Below are 18758 nucleotides of genomic sequence, written 5' to 3'. Positions count from 1 at the left end.
TCAGCCTCTCAAAGTGCTGGATTACAGGCGTGAGCCACCACACCCAGCCTACACAACTGTTCTTGTTAAAGTCACTGGCAACCTCCATGTTGCTGAAGACAATGGTTTATCTCCATCTTATTAACAGCATTTAAAAACAGCGGATCACACCCTCCTCCTGAAAGTACTTTTTTCACTTGTCTTCTAGCACATAACATTCTCTTGATCATTTCTCCCTTCTCATGAAAGATGACTCCTCATTTTTCTAACAATGAAATATCAGAATGCCCTAGGCCAATCCTTGGATCTGTCCTCTTTTCTATCTCCACTCATTACTTTGGTGATTACAGCCTGTGTCCGTGCTTTAAAAACCATTTAGATGCTGAAGCTGCCAAACATATTCTTCCAGCTCCATTCTTTCTCTTAAGCTCCAGACTCAACATTACCATATGGATGTTTAACAGATATTTCAAAGTTAACTTATTCAATACTGAGTTTCTGATCTCTCTGCAACCATCTCTCCAAAAACTATTTCTCTTACAGTCTCTTCCCTATCGCAGTGAACATATCCTTCTGATTGATCAGAACACGAATCTGAGTGTCATCCCTGACTAGTCTATCACATTCTACATCTGATTCAATAGCAAATCCTGAATAGTCTATCTTCATAATATAATCATAATCCCAGCAATCCCTCTTCTAGGCATATACCCGAAGGAAATGAAATCACCACTTCACAAAGATAACTGCACTCCGAAATTCACTGCATTATTCACAATAGCCAAAATATGGACACAACCTCAGCGTCCATCAATGGATAAAGAAACTGGTACATATATATGACGGAAGCCTGGAAGACCTTAAAAATAAGCCAGACACAGGAAGAAAAATACTGCATGATCTCACTTACATGTAGAACCTTAAAAAAATTCAAATATACAGAGAGAGGAATGAAAGAATAGTACCAGTGGCAAAATGGGTGGGAAAGAAACAAGGAAATGTAGGTCACATGATACAAAGTAGCAGACACACAAGATGGAAAAAGTCTAGAGAGCTAATGTACAGCATGAGAACTATAGGTAGTAAAATTATACTGGGCTGGGCATGGTGGCTCATGCCTGTAATCCCAGCACTTTGGGAGGCTGTGGTGGATAGATCGCTTGAGCCCAGGAGTTCAAGAACAGCCTGGGCAACATACTGAGAACTCATCTCTACAAAAAAAATTACAAATTAGCCAAACACAGTGGTGCATGCCTGTAGTCCCAGCTACTCGGGAGGCTGAGGTGGAAAGATCACCTGAGCCCAGAGGGGTCGAAGCTCCAGTGAGCCATGTTGTGCCACTGCACTCTCTCCAGCCTGGGTGACAGAGCAAGACTCTGTCTCAAAATAAATAAATAAATAAAACAAAACAAATTAAAATTATACTGTATATTGGATTCATGCTAAGTAAGCAGACTTTGGGTGCTCTTGCCACAAAAACAAAACAAAACAAAACAAGAAAATGGATAACTATGTCAGATGGTGGATATCTTTATTTCCTTCACCAGTGAGATGACAGGACTGAGACAGCATCAGTGCGGGTGAAGAGTTCTCAAAGAACATGATTTAAAGGGAAAGGGGGCCAGGGTGGTGGCTCACGTCTATAATCTCAGAACTTTGGAAGGCTAAGGCAGGAGTTCAAGACCAGCCCCAACAACATAGCTAGATGTTGTCTCTACAGAAAAACTTTAAAAACCTAGCCAGCTGTGGTTGTGTGGGCTCACAGTCTCAGAAACTCAGGTGGCTGAGGCGGGAGGATTGCTTGAGCCCAGGAGTTCAAGGCTGCAGTCAGCTATGATTGCACCACTGCACTCCACACTGGGCGACACAGCGAACTTCCCTGACAAGTCACTTGTAGAGCCTGCTGTCATTTTTATTTTCCAATTCCAAGCCACATACCTGGTGTAACAAATGCTGTCAAACCTTCCCACATCCCTTAGACTTTTCCCACTATTAGTATCTGCACGTGCACCCAAAGCTGTTTTTTCCTAAAACTGCAGAAATATGTGTTGCCTGTGCAAGTGGCAGGCAGGAAATTTCAAGAACTCAACACTTGATAGGTGAGGTAATTTTGAGCAGGGTTTTTAATAAGTTTCCTTGCAGAATTAAGTTCAAGTAGCTCACTGTAGATCTGACTTACTAATACGCCACGCTATCGTCCCTGCATTTCCCAAATAAGCTACTTGCATTAAAAAAAAAAAGAGAGAGAATTATCGAACTACTTTTGACCACCTCTACCATCACTCTGGGACACGCCTCCATCATCACTTAATTGAATTATTTAAATAAGTTCTTAACTGGTATTCTTCCTTCTTTCTTCCCTTCAGTATATATTTTGCAACAGCCAGAATGATCCTGTTAATACATAAATCACATCCTACCATTCTGTTTAAAATTTTTAAATGACTTCCCATCCTACTCACAGTAAAAACTAACTCCTTCCCATGGCTCAGAGTCTTATATGATCTGGCTTCCTATGAAGCCTTTGCAGGCTACTCAATTTAAGACTTCACACCACCCTCACCATGTCTATACTCCCTTAACTCCTTTCCTACTTTACCTACTTATTTGTTTTATTTTTATTTATTTATTTTTTGAGACAGAGTTTCGCTCTTGTTGCCCAGGCTGGAGTGCAATGGCACGATCTCAGCTCACCACAACCTCCACCTCCTGGGTTCAAGCAATTCTCCTGCCTCAGTCTCCTAAGTAGCTGGAATTACAGGCATGCGCCAACACGTCCAGCTAATTTTTCATATTTTTAGTAGAGATGGGGTTTCTCCATGTTGGTCAGGCTGATCTCGAACTCCCGACCTCAGGTGATCCACCCGCCCTGGCCTCCCAAAGTGCTGGGATTACAGGCGTGAGCCACTGCACCTGGCCTATTTATTTGTTTCAAAATAGACAAAAAGAGTCTGGGCACAGTAGCTCAGGCCTGTAATCCCAGCACTTTGGGAGGCCAAGGCGGGCCCATCACCTGAGGTCAGGAGTTCGAGACCAGCCTGGCCAACACAGTGAAATCCCATCTCTACTAAAAATACAAAAATTAGCCAGGCATGGTGGTTGGTGCCTGCAATCCCAGCTACTCAAGAGGCTGAGGCAGGAGAATCGCTTGAACCTGGGAGGCAGAAGTTGCAGTGAGCCAAGATCACGCCATTGCACTCAAGCCTGGGCAACAAGAGCGAAACTCAGTCTCAAAAAAAAAAAAAAAAAAAAAAAAAAAATTAAAATAGACAAAAAGAGTGAGAAAAAAATCCTACTGGAGAATGGAGAAAGTTGTCTTTTTAGAATCAAACTTGGGAAGTAATGAAAGGTAGTCAAAGAAGAGAAAAAACCAACAGCAATTTCTTGTTATAGGTTTATTACACTAAAAAAGATACAATGCTAAGGACAGTATGGTGTTTTATTATCATTATCCTATACTAGTGAGGACGGAAAAAGACGGTATGCAATACAAATGCTTCCCTGGGAAACAAGGATAAGTATAACGTAACTCTCGAAGGAGTCCCATGAAAGGACAGAGGATGGAGGAATCAACTCTGCTGGTGATGAGCTGCGGAGGGAGGCAGGATATCAAGGAAGCTCCAGGGGAAGTATTCTTTGAGCTGGGTCTTAATGGAAGGATGAATAGGAATTCAATAGATCAGTAATATTCAAAAACAGAAAAACATTCTTGGAAAAATGAGAAAAAAGCAACTTCCTAACTAAATTCTAATTCACAAGGCTATCTAATGTTTAACGAATGCTTACAACCAAAACAAAACGAATAGTTGTTCTCCACTGATGAAAAATAACAGTTGCTGGGTTTTTAAGTTTATAATAGAAAAATAATGCAAATTGATTATTAGAAGTAAATTATGAGAATAAAACTTTTAAAAGTGTTTTTTATATATATATATAGGAATATATACCTTATCTCTTGCAGTAAGAAATCGTGGATCATCTTGAAAAGCTTCTTTGACGAGTTTACTAAATCTATTAAATAGTGTAAGTAACTGCTCAACGTATTTCTCAGAGTCCTAGAAACAAAAGGTTTTATATTAAGTTTTTAAAAGAAAAAGAATAACACAAAAAAAGAGAAAATAAACATAATTTTAATAAAACTCATTTAAAACCGGGGATTTTTTTCTTAAAAATAAAACTAAAAGGTGTTCCAATATTACTGTTTTGCCACTTCTTTCTTTCTTCCTTTTTTTTTTCTGAGACGGAGTCTCGATCTGTTGCCCAGGCTGGAGTGCAGTGGCGCCATCTCAGCTCACTGCAAGCTCCGCCTCCTGGGTTCACGCCATTCTCCTGCCTCAGCCTCCCGAGTAGCTGGGACTACAGGCGCCCGCCACCACACCTGGCTATTTTTTTTGTATTTTTAGTAGAGACGGGGTTTCACCATGTTAGACAGGATGGTCTCGATCTCCTGACCTTGTGATCTGCCCACCTCGGCCTCCCAAAGTGCTGGGATTACAGGCGTGAGCCACCGCGCCCAGCTCCCTGTTTTACAGAGAAAATAGTAATTTCAATTACTATTTTCAATTTTCAATTCTGCATTTTTAAAAATTTAATGTTTTTATTTGTAATCAACACATAATGGTACATACTATGGGGTACAATGTTATATTTCAATGCACGTATATACAGTATAATGATCAAATTGGGGTAATTACTATATCCATCACTTCAAACATGTATAATTTCTTTGTGGTAACAACATAAAAAATCTCTTCTATCTTGAAATATACACTACATTGTTACTTGCTATAGCCGCCCTACTGGGTAACAGAACACCAAACTTTTTCTTCCTATTGAACTATAACTTTATACCCCACTAACCAACCTCTTCTGCTCCCCCAACCCCCAGCCTCTGGTAACCACTCACTATTTTCAATAATCCTACATTTAAAAAATAGCCTTGATATATATCTATCATTGCCATTGGAAAAAAACTTACAGTAGTAATAGTTTCAGCAGCTGCTACCATATCTGCCAGGCCAGCACTAATGATATGTTCCTCCAAGTCTTTCAACATTGGCTCTATACCATTAGGAACTTTGTCCATCAATGAAAACATTAAATGTAATTCTGGAAGGAGAGAACACATTCACGTAATCATTTCATTTACTAGAATAAGAGTTTAGAGAAATATTAGTTAGAAGTTTGTAATGTTAATAGTATTCTGTGGATACAATGCCATTAGGAGTAGTTGTTTGTTTTTTTGTTGTTGTTTTTTAGTTTTTGAGACAGGGTCCCAGTCTGTCACCCAAGCTGAAGTACAGTGGCTCGAACAAGGCTCACTGCAGCCTTAACCTCTTGGGCGCAAGCAATCCTCCCATCTCAGCCTCCTGAGTAGCTGGGACCACAGGCACATGTCACCACGCCTGGCTAATGTTTTTTGTAATTTTGTAGAGACAGGGTCTCCCAATGTTGCTCAAGCTTGTCTCAAACTTCAGGGCTCACACAATCTTCTCGCCTCGGTCTCTCAAAGTATTGGGATCATAGGTATGAGCCACTGTACTTGGTCTAAAAATTATGTTTAAAAAAAATCGAATTAAAAGTGATCAGACTGGGTGTGGTGGTTCATGCTTGTAACTCCAGCACTTTGGGAGGCCAAGGTGGGAGGATCATTTGAGCCCAGGAGTTAAAAAGACCAGTCAGGGCAACATGGCAAAACTCACTGTTACACACACACACACAAAAACAAAAACAAACAAACAAACAAAATTAGCTGGGTGTGGTGGTGCATGTCTCTGGTCCCAGATACTTGGGAGGCTGAAGTGTGAGGATTGCCTGAGCCCAGGAGGCTGAGGCTGCAGTGAGCTGTGATTGCACCATTGCACTCAGCCTGGGCGACAGGGCAAGACAGTCTCAAAAAATAAAAATAAAAAAAGTGATCAAATACTGCAAAACCCAACTCCTTTCTTTAAAAGGTCAGTCATTTGGCCAGAAACAGTGGAGATCAGCCTGGGCAACAAGGTGAGGCTCTGCCTCTACAAAAAATATAAAAATTAGCCAGGCATGGTGGTACACGGCTGTAGTCCCAGCTACTCAGGAGGCTGGGAAGTGGGAGGATCACTTGAGCCCAGGAGGTCAAGGCTATAGTGAATTGTGATCGTGCCACCAAATTCCAGCTTGGGCAACACAGCGAGACCCAGTCTCAAAAGAAAAGGTGAGTCATTTGATTTTCAATGCAAAGGAATATTTATTTACACACAAGATTAGTGTATTTCATAAGGTAGTTGTAATATTAAATACACAGCCACATCATCAAAAGGTAAAAAATAACATGAGTAATAATTACGAAAGCAACTGTATTAGAGATTAGAATATAAAACTGTATTCATAAAGAATTTTTCAATTTACAAAGCACTTTTTCATGTTATGCCATTTTATTGACCTTCACAAAAACCCTACCTCATGGTACTGATTACCACTAAATAAATCCTTTTGAAAAGAGTACAACATAGATCAGACATAACTCTAATTAGACTGGCACACAGAATACAAGTATTTTGTTTATGCCAGTAAAGCAGCTTGCTTTTTACTACTGAATTACTCCTAAAAAGTGTATGAACTTAAGTGAATTGAAATATGCACTTTAAATGCAACTAGAGATTAAACAGGACCTTGCAGTTAGATATAATAAAATCTGGAAACTCAGCAGAAGTAAGTTATTTAAAAAACAAAAGCAAAAAAATGTTAAAAGCAGTTTTACTGGGGTAGTAGGTATATGTACAATTTTTTTTTTAGTTTGTTATATACTTGCTACCTCTCAAAACACATCTTTTTAAGAAAACACTGAAGTAATAAAAAAATCCTTTAGAAATCTTACGAAGTATTTTGGGGGACAGAGATAAAGACTATTAACAGGGAGTGTTTTATTACATTCTAAAAAGATTCATCACAAGGTTCCACACAAAAGTCAAATACCTGATTCTAATCTATAACATATGTTTCCAGTTTAAATTGGCTTTTAAAAGCAGTGTCTTGCTTTTGAGAAAAAAGTAGAAATTCACCATATACATACACAGATGTTGCTAGCCAAGAGGGAAAATGCTAAAATTTATATACTCTTTAGCAGTGCCTCTGTGTTAAATATTTTATCTATTTCCTTAAGTATAGTTCACTCTAACAGTTCCACATATACCTATGTGGAAAAGAATTATCTAAGAGCAACTTACTAAGTGATTTGTTTCAAAGATACCCTCTTAGAAGATTATGATAACTTTATGTGATGTTTTACCTACTTTCAGTTTCATTTCTCTTGATCATGCCTTGGCACTCAGCTAAGATAGTCTCTTTAAATGATGTCACCAGGGCATTTACACAGCATTCCATGAGCTGAAATATATCAAAAATTAGTCAAGGCTACTATAAGCTGTATAGCACAAATCTATTCCAACTCACAAAATAAAACAATATTGTTCAACAGAAAAAAAAATTATACAGAAAGTAGATTTCACTTACCTTAACTATAGGATTATTGAAGTTGGATATGCTATACTAGTTTACCAAAGTATATTTTCCCCTAAGGAAAAAAACTATAGAACTAGACTCTCTTTAGAAATTTTAACAAAAGTCCTCAAGGAGGGGAGAGAAACATATACAAACCAAACTTTGATTAACTCTTCCTATCTGGAGAGAACCTGTTTTAAAATTAGGTTATAAAATTCTAGAAGTGTGAATACATTCATTCAACAAACCATTATTGGATGCCTACTACGTGCAGGCACTAAGGAAGTATTTAGGAGACAAGAATAAGATATAATTCCTGCTCTTGAAGAGATCACTGTCTAATTGAGAGTGAGGAGGGCAGTAAACCTACACTGCTAACTAAATATAACTCAGTTAAGTGGCATCACACACAAACACACACACAAAATAAAAAAAAACTTAGAAACTACTTTTTTCTAGGATAGTTAAAATGGCCTCATCCACAAGTTGATATCTAAATGGGATCCTGTAAAATAAGTACAGGCCTTAAAATAGGTTATGTATTCTAGGAATACCAGGAAGCTTAAAATGGTAGAGAAGAGACAGACAGTGGAAGAGAAGGCTAGAAAGATAGGCTGCAACCAGATTATGAAAGAAAATCTATGATTTGGGGTTGTATTTCATAGGTAGGGAAGGAAGAACAAAGGAAGGTTTTTTTGTTTGTTTAAGAGACAGGGTCTTGCTCTGCTGCCCAAGCTGGGGTACAGTGGCATTACTACATAGCTACTATCATACCTCACTACAGCCTTGAACTCCTAGGCTCAAGTGATCCTCCTGCCTCAGCCTCTCGAGTAGCTAGGACTACAGGGATGTACTATCAAGTCTGGTTAATTTTTTAAACTTTTCTGTAGAGATGATGTCTTGCTATATTCCCCAGGCTGGTCACAAACTCCTGGTCTCAAATGATCCCCCTGTCAGTCTCCCAAAGTGTGGGATTACAGGTGTGAACCATCAGGCCTGGCCCCAAGGAAGTTTTAAACAGAGGATAAACGTAATGAGATTCTCCTCTCCTCAAGTCATTATTAAAGATCAGTGTAATGGTAGTAAGGCAGGTGGTAAGGAGTGGGTGGTTGGGATATGGTAACGAGGCTGTTGAACTATTTCAGGTAAGATAGCAAGGGTCTAGTGCTCTAGGAGGCCATCAGGAAAATCTAAATGAGGCAGAAGATATCATGTCATCTCTGCTCCCTCATGTCATGTAATTATTTACTTCTCTTTTGGGGATCAGATGAAATTAATAGGTTGTGAGGACTAAAGCTAAGTACAATAAGGCTGATATATTTCTTCTGAAAAACAGATCATCTATCTGTAAATTAAGGGAGGGAATTACGTGTTCCTTAAAAGTTTTTTATTAAAAATTCCTTTGGAATTCACATAATGTTGATAACTACTAAAGTTGAATTTAGGTAATGGGGATTCATTATACTGTTCTTCCTACATTGTAAAAATGCTTAAAATTTTCCAAATAAAGAATTTTCTGTGGTCCCTGCAAGTTGGGGGGCTGAGGTGGAAGGGTCACTTAAGCTCAGGAGGTCAAGGCTGCAGTGAGCTTTGATCATGTCACTGCAGTGTAGTCTGGGCAACAGAGCAAGACTGTCACCAAAAAAAAAAAAAAAAAAGGATTTTTCAGGCTCCTCTACAAGAATGATGCTGATGACTTTTAAATGCATATATCCATGTATATTTCTGTCCTAAGAAAATAATACACATGGCTGGGCGTGGTGGCTCATAGCCTATAATCCCAGCACTTTGGGAGGTTAAGGCGGGCGGATCACCTGAGGTCAGGAGTTCAAGACCAGCCTGACCAACACAGAGAAACCCCGTCTCTACTAAAAATTAGCCAGGCATGGTGAGCGCCTGTAATCCCAGCTACTCGGGAGGCTGAGGCAGGAGAATTGCTTAAACCCGGGAGACGGAGATTGCAGTGAGCCGAGATCGTGCCATTGCACTCCAGCCTGGGCAACAAGAGCAAAACTCCATCTCAAAAAAGGAAAAAAAAAAAAAAAAGAAAAAGAAAGAAAAGAATACACATATAAAATGGTTAAGAAGAAACTCTTTCCTTGCAAGGTGGAAATCTCTGCCCCAAATGCTGAGTAATCTTATTCTATAACATCACTGAAATAGGCCCAACTAAACACTTCCACCTTCAGCAGTGAAACCAGATTGAGCCTAGGTAAATCTAACAATATATAACTAACAGAGAACAAAGACAAAGTGGAATCTTAATAAACTCTAAGCTCTGTGTTTTCTATTTCATTGAAAACTTTCACTTGAACATTATCCTGTTCAGCAGTAGTTGAAATTTTGCAGATTCTAAAAATCCAGACCAGTGTGTTTCAGACTGTATGTTGTGAAATCAGTTTTAATGGCTGTGACCAGGTTTAAAAAAAAAAAAAAAATGTACATAGGACAGAACAAAAAATATCAGAGCGTATCACATATTGTAACAATGAATATTATTTCATAAGACTTTTGTTTCAGATATGTACAAATAAACAGTATATTCTAAGCCACAATATAAAATGTATTTCTTATTGTGGGTTACAACTAGGATTAAAAGGAGAAGCTAAATTGACAACATAATTAAAGTAAACTGAGAAGAATTTGGTAAATGCTTAAATGAAAGGGATTAGGGAAATAAAAGGTTGTTGAATCCATTTCTAGCTTGAGAGGTTAAACAAATTATTATAACAGGTATCTTTTAATGAGCACTTACTTTGTAGCAGGCATTATGCTAAATGCTTTACATATAGATCTCATTTAACCCACATGGCAACCTGATGAGGCAGATATTTACTTCATGAGGACATAGACTGAGAGTAGCTACATAACTTGCAAATGTTGCACAGTTGGTTCATAAGGTCTTGAGTTATAATTTGAGGCCAGGTGTGTATCTCCATAGCCACCAACTTTTCTTACTACAGAAGTACAGAATGTACATACTTAGTAATGGCTATATGCTCAGAACTGAGTTACATGTTTTAAGGAATAGAGAAGTATAAACATGGTTCATGCCCTCAATGATCTTACAATCCAGTTGGGAACCCATAAACTATATACCTAAAAACATGTGTATGGTTCATATGTACAGACGTGTATGAAAAGAAGATCAACTTCACTAGTAAGCAAATAACTGGAAAAAGCATCATTACTATACTATAAACTTAAGGACAAAGACTGTGCTCTGTCCACAGCTATAAAGACTGTGCTGTGTCCTGGCACACAGCTGGTGCTTGATAAGAAATACAAGGCAGTCTATAATTTGCTCCTAAACCTAGTGGTAGAAACAATAGTTACCAGGGGAATTCAAATAGGAAGAAACTGATGAAGGCTAGATGATCTGAGCTACTTTATTACAACTTTATTACAAGATGAGTTAAAAGAATCCTTGCAAGATTTTGGGTAGGCAGAAGAAAACATTGCTAAAATGAATCCAAGAAAAAAAAAGTAACAGAGTGAGTTATATGAATAAGAAAATATTTCTTATTGGAGTAGAGTGACTCTTGCTGGACAATATTAAGTTAGAAAAATAGGTTAGGGTCAAATTATGTAGGGTCTTAAATATCAGGGGTATGAAATAATGATACTCTGGTTTTTTTTGAGACAGAGTCTCGCTCTGTTGCCCAGGCTGGAGTGCAGTGGCGTGATCTTGGCTCACTGCAAGCTCTGCCTCCTGGGTTCACACCATTCTCCCGCCTCAGCCTCCTGAGTAACTGGGACAACAGGCGCCCGCCACCACGCCCGGCTAAATTTGTTTTTGTATTTTTAGTAGAAATGGGGTTTCACCGTGTTAGCCAGGATGGTCTTGATCTCCTGACCTTGTGATCCGCCTGCCTCAGCCTCCCAAAGTGCTAGGATTACAGGCGTGAGCCACCGCACCCAGCCAGTACTCTGGTTTTTGAATAGAAAAGTAAAACAATGAAAGTGATGTTTATGAAAGATTATCCTGAATTCACAAAAGAATAAATACAAATGGTCAGGAATAAGAATAAATATGCAGGCCAGGCTGGACAACATAGTAAGACCCTGTTTCTAAAAAAAATAATAAAAAATAGAGGAGTGGAGCAAGATGGCCAAATAGAAGCCTCCACCAATCATTCCTCCTGCAGGAACACCAAATTTAACAACTATCTACACACAAAAAAACACCTTCATAAGAACCAAAAATCAGGTTAGCACTCATAGTACCTGGTTTTAACTTCATGTCACTGCAAGAGGCACTGAAGAGGGTAGGAAAGATAGTCTTGAATTGCCAATGCTACCCCTCCCTCATCCCCCAGCAGCAGCCGTATGGCATGGAGAATCTGTGTGCTTGGGAGAGGGAGAGAGCAGCGACTGTGAGATATTGCATTGAACTCACCGCCACCCTTTCACAGCAGAAAACAAAAGTAGGATGAACTCAGCTGACACATGCCCATGGAGGGGGCATTTAGACCAGCCCTAGACAGAGGGAAATCGCCCATTCCAGCGGTAAGGACTTGAGTTCTAGCAAGCCTTGCACTGTAGGCTAAAGTACTGTGGGGCTCCAAATAAACTTGAAAGGCAGTCTAGGCCACATGGACTGTAACTTCTAGGCAAGCAATAACAAATAACGAGATAGAAGCCATAATAAAATTTCTCCCAACAGGCCAGGCGCAGTGGCTCATGCCTGTAATCCCAGCACTTTGGGAGGCAGAGGCAGGCAGATCATGAGGTCAGGAGAGAGACCATTCTGGCTAACACGGTGAAACCTCATCTCTACTAAAAATACAAAAAATTAGCTGGGCGTGGTGGCAGGTGCCTGTAGCCCCAGCTACTTGGGAGGCTGAGGCAGGAAAATGGTGTGAACCCAGGAAGTGGAGCTTGCAGTGAGCCGAGATCACGCCACTGCACTCCAGCCTGGGTGACAGAGTGAGACTCCGTCTCAAAAAAAATAAATTAATTAATTAAATAAATAAAATGAAATAAAATTTCTCCCAACAAAGAAAAGCCTGGCACCTGAGGGCTTCACTGCTGAATCCTACCAAATATTTAAAGTAGAACTAATATCAATCCTACTCAAACAGTTCTGAAAAATAGAGGAGGAGGGAATACTTCCATACTCATTCTATGAGGCCAGTATTGCCCTAATACCAAAAGCAGACAAAGACACATTTTAAAAAGAAAACTACAGGCCAATATCACTGATGAATATTGATGCAAAATCCTCAACAAAATACTAGCAAACCAAATTTTTGTTTTGTTTTGTTTTTGTCTTTTTGAGACAGAGTATCACTCTGCTGCCCAGGCTGCAATGCAGTGGCATGATCTTGGCTCACTGCAAGCTCCACCTCCCAAGTTCAAGCAACTCTCCTGCCTTAGCCTCCGGAGTAGCTGGGATTACAGGCACCCGACACCTCGCCCACTAATTTTTGTATTTTTTTAGTAGAGATGGGGTTTCACCATGTTGGCCAGGCTGGTCTCAAACTTCTGACCTCAAGTGATCCACCCACCTTGGCCTCCTAATGTGCTGGGATTACAGGCGTGAGCCACTGAGCCCAGCCTAGCAAACCAAATTTACCAACACCTTAAAAAAATCATTCATCATGACCAAGTGGGATTTATCTCTGGAGCAAGGATGGTTCAACATACACAAATTGATCAATGTGATACATCATATCAACAGAATGGCAGACAAAATCCATATGTTCATTTCAATTAATGCTGAAAAAGCATCTGATAAAATTCAACATTCCTGCATGATACAAACCATCAAAACGGGTACAGAACAAACATACCTCAACATAATAAAAGCCACATGAGAGACTCGTAGCTAGTATCACACTGAATGGAGAAAAACTAAAAATCTTTCTTCTAAGATCTGAAACATGACAAGGATGCCCACTGTCACCACTTTTATTCAAAATAATACTGGAAGTTGTAGTTAGAGGAATCAGACAAGAGAAAGAAAGAACATCCAAATTGGAAAGGAAGATGTCAAACTACCCTTGTTTGCAGATGATATTACCTACAATGAGACATCATCTCATCCCAGTTAAAGTAGCTTTTATCTATAAGACAGGCAATAACAAATATTGGTGAGGATGTGTAGAAAAAGGAACCTTCGTATAATGATGGCGGGAATGTAATATTAGTACAAGCACTATGGAGCAGTTTGGAGGTTCCTCAAAAAACTAATACAGAGCTACCTTATGATCCAGCAATCCCACTGCTGGCTATATACCAAAAAGAAAGGAAATAAGCATAGGAAGAAAGGAGGAGATAGATGCACTCCCACGTTTACTGCAGCACTATTTATTTATTTATTTTTATTTATTTTTAAATTTTATTAATTTTATTATTTATTAAATTTTATTATTATTATACTTTAAATTAAATTTATTATTATAAAATTAATTTATTAAATTTTATTATTATTATACTTTAAGTTTTAGGGTACATGTGCACAACGTGCAGGTTTGTTACATATGTATACATGTACTGCAGCACTATTTATAATCAAGATTTGGAAGCAACCTTACTGTCCATCAACAAATGAATGGATAATGAAAATGTACATAAACACAATGGAGTACTATTCAGCCATTAAAAAAGAATGAGATCCTGTCATTTGCAACAACACGGATGAAAGTGGAGAACACTGTGTTAGGTGAAATAAGCCAGGCACAGAAAGATGAACTTCACATGATCTCACTCATTTGTGGAAGCTAAAAATTAAAACAATTGAACTCACAGAGATAGAGAGTAAAGGATAGCTGCCAGATGCTGGGTAGGGTAGTGAGGTGGTGGTGGGGAAATAGGATGGTTAATGGGTACAAAAAAACCAGAATGAACAGTCGGGTGCAGTGGCTCACACCTGTAATCCCAGCACTTTGGGAGGTTGAGCCAGGTGGATTGCCTGAGGTCAGGAGTTCGAGACCAGCCTGACCAACACGGAGAAACCCCGTCTCTACTAAAAATACAAAATTAGCCGGGCGTGGTGGTGCATGCCTGTAATCCCAGCTACTCAGGAGGCTGAGGCAGAAGAATCACTTGAACCCAGGAGGTGGAGGTCGCGGTGAGCCAAGATCCTGCCATAGCACTCCAGCCTGGGTGGGCAACAAGAGCAAAATTCTGTCTCAAAACAAAAGAAAACAAAACAAAAACAAAAAAACAAAAACAGAATGAATAAAACATAGTATTTGATAACATAACAGGATGACTATAGTAAAAAATAATTTAATTGTACGCTTAAAAATAATAAAAGAATATAATTGGATTGTCTGTAACACAAAGGATAAATGCTTGAGGTGATCGATACCATTTGCCCTGATGTGATTATCATGTGTTTCATGCCCATATGAAAACGTCTCATGTAACCCATAAACACCTACAACTACATACACCATGTATGTATGCACAAAATATTTTTATATTTATAAAATATTTATTTATAATTATATATATTCATACTTATATTTAATATTTATAATTATTAATATTCATTAATTTTTAAAAGCACACAAAAAATATTTTAAAATCTATGATACTGGTAGATTGGTAGAAATCAATAGACTGACAAAACTCAGATCAGCAACGATATGGATAAACAAGCACACTGTTGATGGGACTACATTCCTGAAAGTCAGTTTGGTATTTATTGTGTAGCAATTTGTAAAAGGTTCAGGGACTTTTACCTCAGCTATCTAATTTCCAGGAGATTCTATTCCAAGAGGAAGCCAAATGTGAGAAAAGATGTATATACAAGGATGTTAAAAAGACAGAGGTATTTAAGGATATTCCAGAAAGCACTATTTATAAGAAATAAACTTATAAATAACTTATAAATAAACAATGAAAATGGTCATCATTAGAGAACTGGCTAGTAATACTACAGTGCATATAGGTTACGTTATAATATAGATTGTGATATGCTTTGGCTCTGTATCCCCAGCCAAATTTCATCTCGAATTGTAATCCCCACGTGTTGAGACAGGGACCTGGTGGGAGGTGATTAGATCAGCATGGTTTCCCCCATGCTGTTCTTGTGATAGACAGGGAATTCTCAAAATCTGATGGTTTTAAAAGTGGCAGTTTCTCCTGCACACTCTCTCTCTCTCTCTCTCTCTCCTGCTGCCACATAAGATGTGCCTTGCCTCCCCTTTGCCTTCCGCCATGATTGTAAGTTTCCTGAGGATTCCCAGGCCATGTGGAACTGGGTCAACTAAACCTCTTTCCTTTATAAATTACTCAGTCTCAGGTATCTTTATAGCAGTGTGAAAATGGACTAATACAATGTGTGTGGAGTAAAAATGAGCAACATCATAAATTTATTTTTAAATGTAGGAATGCAGGAGGGAAGGGAGGCAAAACAGGGAGGGAAATAGGAAGGAATGGAAAAGAAAGGAAAACAGAAAAAGAAGGATCAACAAAACAAGCATGACAAAATAATGATAACTGTTGAATCTGGAAGACTGGGTATGGGGGTAGGGTTCATTATAGTATTTTTTCTACTTGTGTAAATATTTTAAAACTTTCATTACAAAGCTTTTTTAAAAAATGAAGAGAAAAATTATGGTATAGATTTCTATATATTAAAAAATCCTCCAGAAAATTATTTTACCTAGGCAAAAAGAAGGGAGATTGCTAGATAGAATTCTCTCCTTATTTCAAATGAGTCTTGTCCTAACAAGAGAGTCAGTTTCTTGAGGACAGAGATCATGTTATTCCTCTTTTGTATTTCTTCCCACTTACCAAATTACTATATACATAGTTGATCCTAAATATATAACTTGTTATTTGAAAATACATCTTGAATGGAAAGTATAGTGATAAGCCATCTCTCTCACCTTGTATTCCCTTTCTGTCTCCTTTTGCTAGATTCCGTGAAGAAAAAAACTTTTTGCCATATGTCATCAACTCCTGTATGTTTGCCTGAGATGAGCACAACTTCTAAATCCATAGCAATCTCTCCCCAGAGGTCTGCAAGGTGAAACACTTTAACTATCAATGTGCTTGATGTTTTAACCTCCTCTATAGCAAGACTATAAACTCTTCAAAAATAATGACTGCCATAAAACACAGCAGGCACTCCAATAAGTACCTGTTGAATGAATGAATTCATAGGTCTGGAAAATGAAAGGTGAGACAGGTAGGCTACGAGACATGGTAGATTCTTATTCTTTTTTTTTTTTTTTTTTGAGGCAGTTTCACTCTTGTTGCCCAAGCTGGAGTGCAATGGCACGATCTCACTGCAACCTCCGCCTCCCGGGTTCAAGCGATTCTTCTGCCTCAGCCTCCCAAGTAGCTGGGATTACAGGCACGCACCACCATGCCCGGCTAATTTTTTGTATTTTTAGTAGAAACAGGGCTTCACCACGTTAGCCAGGCTGGTCTCAAACTCCTGACCTCAGGTGATCCACCCGCTTCAGCCTCCTAAAGTGCTGGGATTACAGGCGTGGGCCAGGCATCCGGCCAGATTCTTCTTTTAGTGGTATTTAATTTGCATAATTATTTCTACCTTGCTCAAATTTCGTTTAAAAAAAAAAAGCATTTCTGATTTTCATTAGTTATATAGCTCTGTATAAGGAATAGTTTGCTTTGCCTCAGCTACAACGTAAGAATTGAACTAAAAATTATTTTAAGTTCCCCCACTTTATGATTCTACTCTATCATTATCAGGCCCTTAACCATACAAGGATATCTGTAATGTATTCAATAATTAATTTCCTGGCCTTTCTAGTTTGACTAAGATTCTTTCTGTACTACTATGATTAGTGGCACTACAAAAGTCTGGATCACCTTGCCTTTTTGAACACCAAGCTTAATTTTTTTTTTTAATTTTAGACCTCCTCTGTGGAGAGGATACCATGCCTGAAATACCAAAATACTGAAGGTTAATAAGTGCTTATTTTAATGTTAATAATTTATAATTTGTGACCTAGTTGCTTATTCAGCTTTTTAAATCAGTATTGCACAGATGGTAAAATAGTTTTTACTTGTCTTAGAATTAGTAAGCAGTTTTCTCTGAACCAGTGCCTAACAGTAAAAGCTATCATGCCAGGCACAGTGCTCAAATGTTTAATATATCGTATTTCATTTAATTCTGCTAATACAAAAGGGTATTATTCAATTTTTTTTTTTTTTTTAGACAGAGTCTCGCTCTGTCACCCGGGTTGGAGCGCAATGGTGTGATCTCTCCTTACTGCAACCTCTGCCTCCTGGGTTCAAGCAATTCTCCTGCCTCAGCCTCCCGAGTAGCTGAGATTACAGGTGCGTGCCACCACGCCCAACTAATTTTTTTGTATTTTTTTTAGTAGAGACAGGGTTTCACCATGTTGGCCAGGCTGGTCTTGAACTCCTGACCTCATGATCCACCTATCTCGGCCTCCCTAAGTGCTGGGATTGCAGACGTGAGCCATCACGCCCGGCCTATTCCATTTTATAGTTAGGAAAAGAGAGACTACAAAGGTTGAATAACTTGCCAAAACGCAGACAGCTGGTAAAATAACATCTGTGGGATTCAAATCCTCATCTAATTCCAACATGTATGACCCTAACCACTGTAATACACTCCCTCCCTATCAGTGCCCTGATCATTCTGAAGTGATCAAGACTTACACTACCAATTCACTTTTCTATTCCTCTATTGTATAAACAATCCATTTTATTCTAGTGTCATCCTGACGACAGGGACTAGGTCTATCTTATTATCCGCAACTAGCATAACGCCTGACACACTGTGGGTATATAATAAATACTAATTGAATTTCCCCAGGAAATACTAAGGTATGCAGGACTAGCACCTAAAAACTAAAAACCAAACACAAATTTTAAGTCATTTTGGCTTAAAGCTGGGTGTGGTTGCATGCGCCTACAGTCCCAGCAACTCAGGAGGCTGAGGTGGGAAGATTGCTGAAGGCCAGGAATTCGAGAATGCAGTGCACTATGATCAAACCTGTGAACAGCCACTGCACTCCAGCCTGGGCAACACAGCGAGGCTCTGCCTCTTAAAACACAAAAGGCATTTTGGCTTAATTTTTCTTCTTGCTCTTTTCTTATGGTTGTGTTACTTTTTGCTGTCAACATGCCTGTTCAGCAGCACAGGTCGGAAGTCTCTTACCTTGTTTTACATTAAATACATTAAATACATTCCTGTTCATCTGCTATAGGCCCAGCCAGTGATAATCAAGCTTATTAGAATTGTATGTAAAATCAGATCTAAGTAGGGTCTAAGTGGCTCTCCTATAAGTAAAAATAAAACTGTAAGAGTAGGGCTTCAGACATCTAATGCAACACTTAAC

General features: G+C 38.8%; 1 protein-coding gene across 1 annotated transcript in view; it reads right to left on the bottom strand.

The window, feature by feature from the left end:
- CUL5 (cullin 5) overlaps window positions 1–18758 on the bottom strand; it is a 99998-nt gene that overhangs the window by 30245 nt on the left and 50995 nt on the right. Inside the window, 3 exon segments of the mRNA XM_054438734.2 lie at window positions 3927–4034; window positions 4958–5088; window positions 7251–7344. Coding sequence (XP_054294709.1) covers window positions 3927–4034; window positions 4958–5088; window positions 7251–7344 — 333 coding nt within the window.

This window comes from Pongo pygmaeus, chromosome 9, assembly GCF_028885625.2.
Source record: "Pongo pygmaeus isolate AG05252 chromosome 9, NHGRI_mPonPyg2-v2.0_pri, whole genome shotgun sequence".
Taxonomy (NCBI): domain Eukaryota; kingdom Metazoa; phylum Chordata; class Mammalia; order Primates; family Hominidae; genus Pongo; species Pongo pygmaeus.
This window is presented reverse-complemented; position numbering and strand designations above follow the sequence as displayed.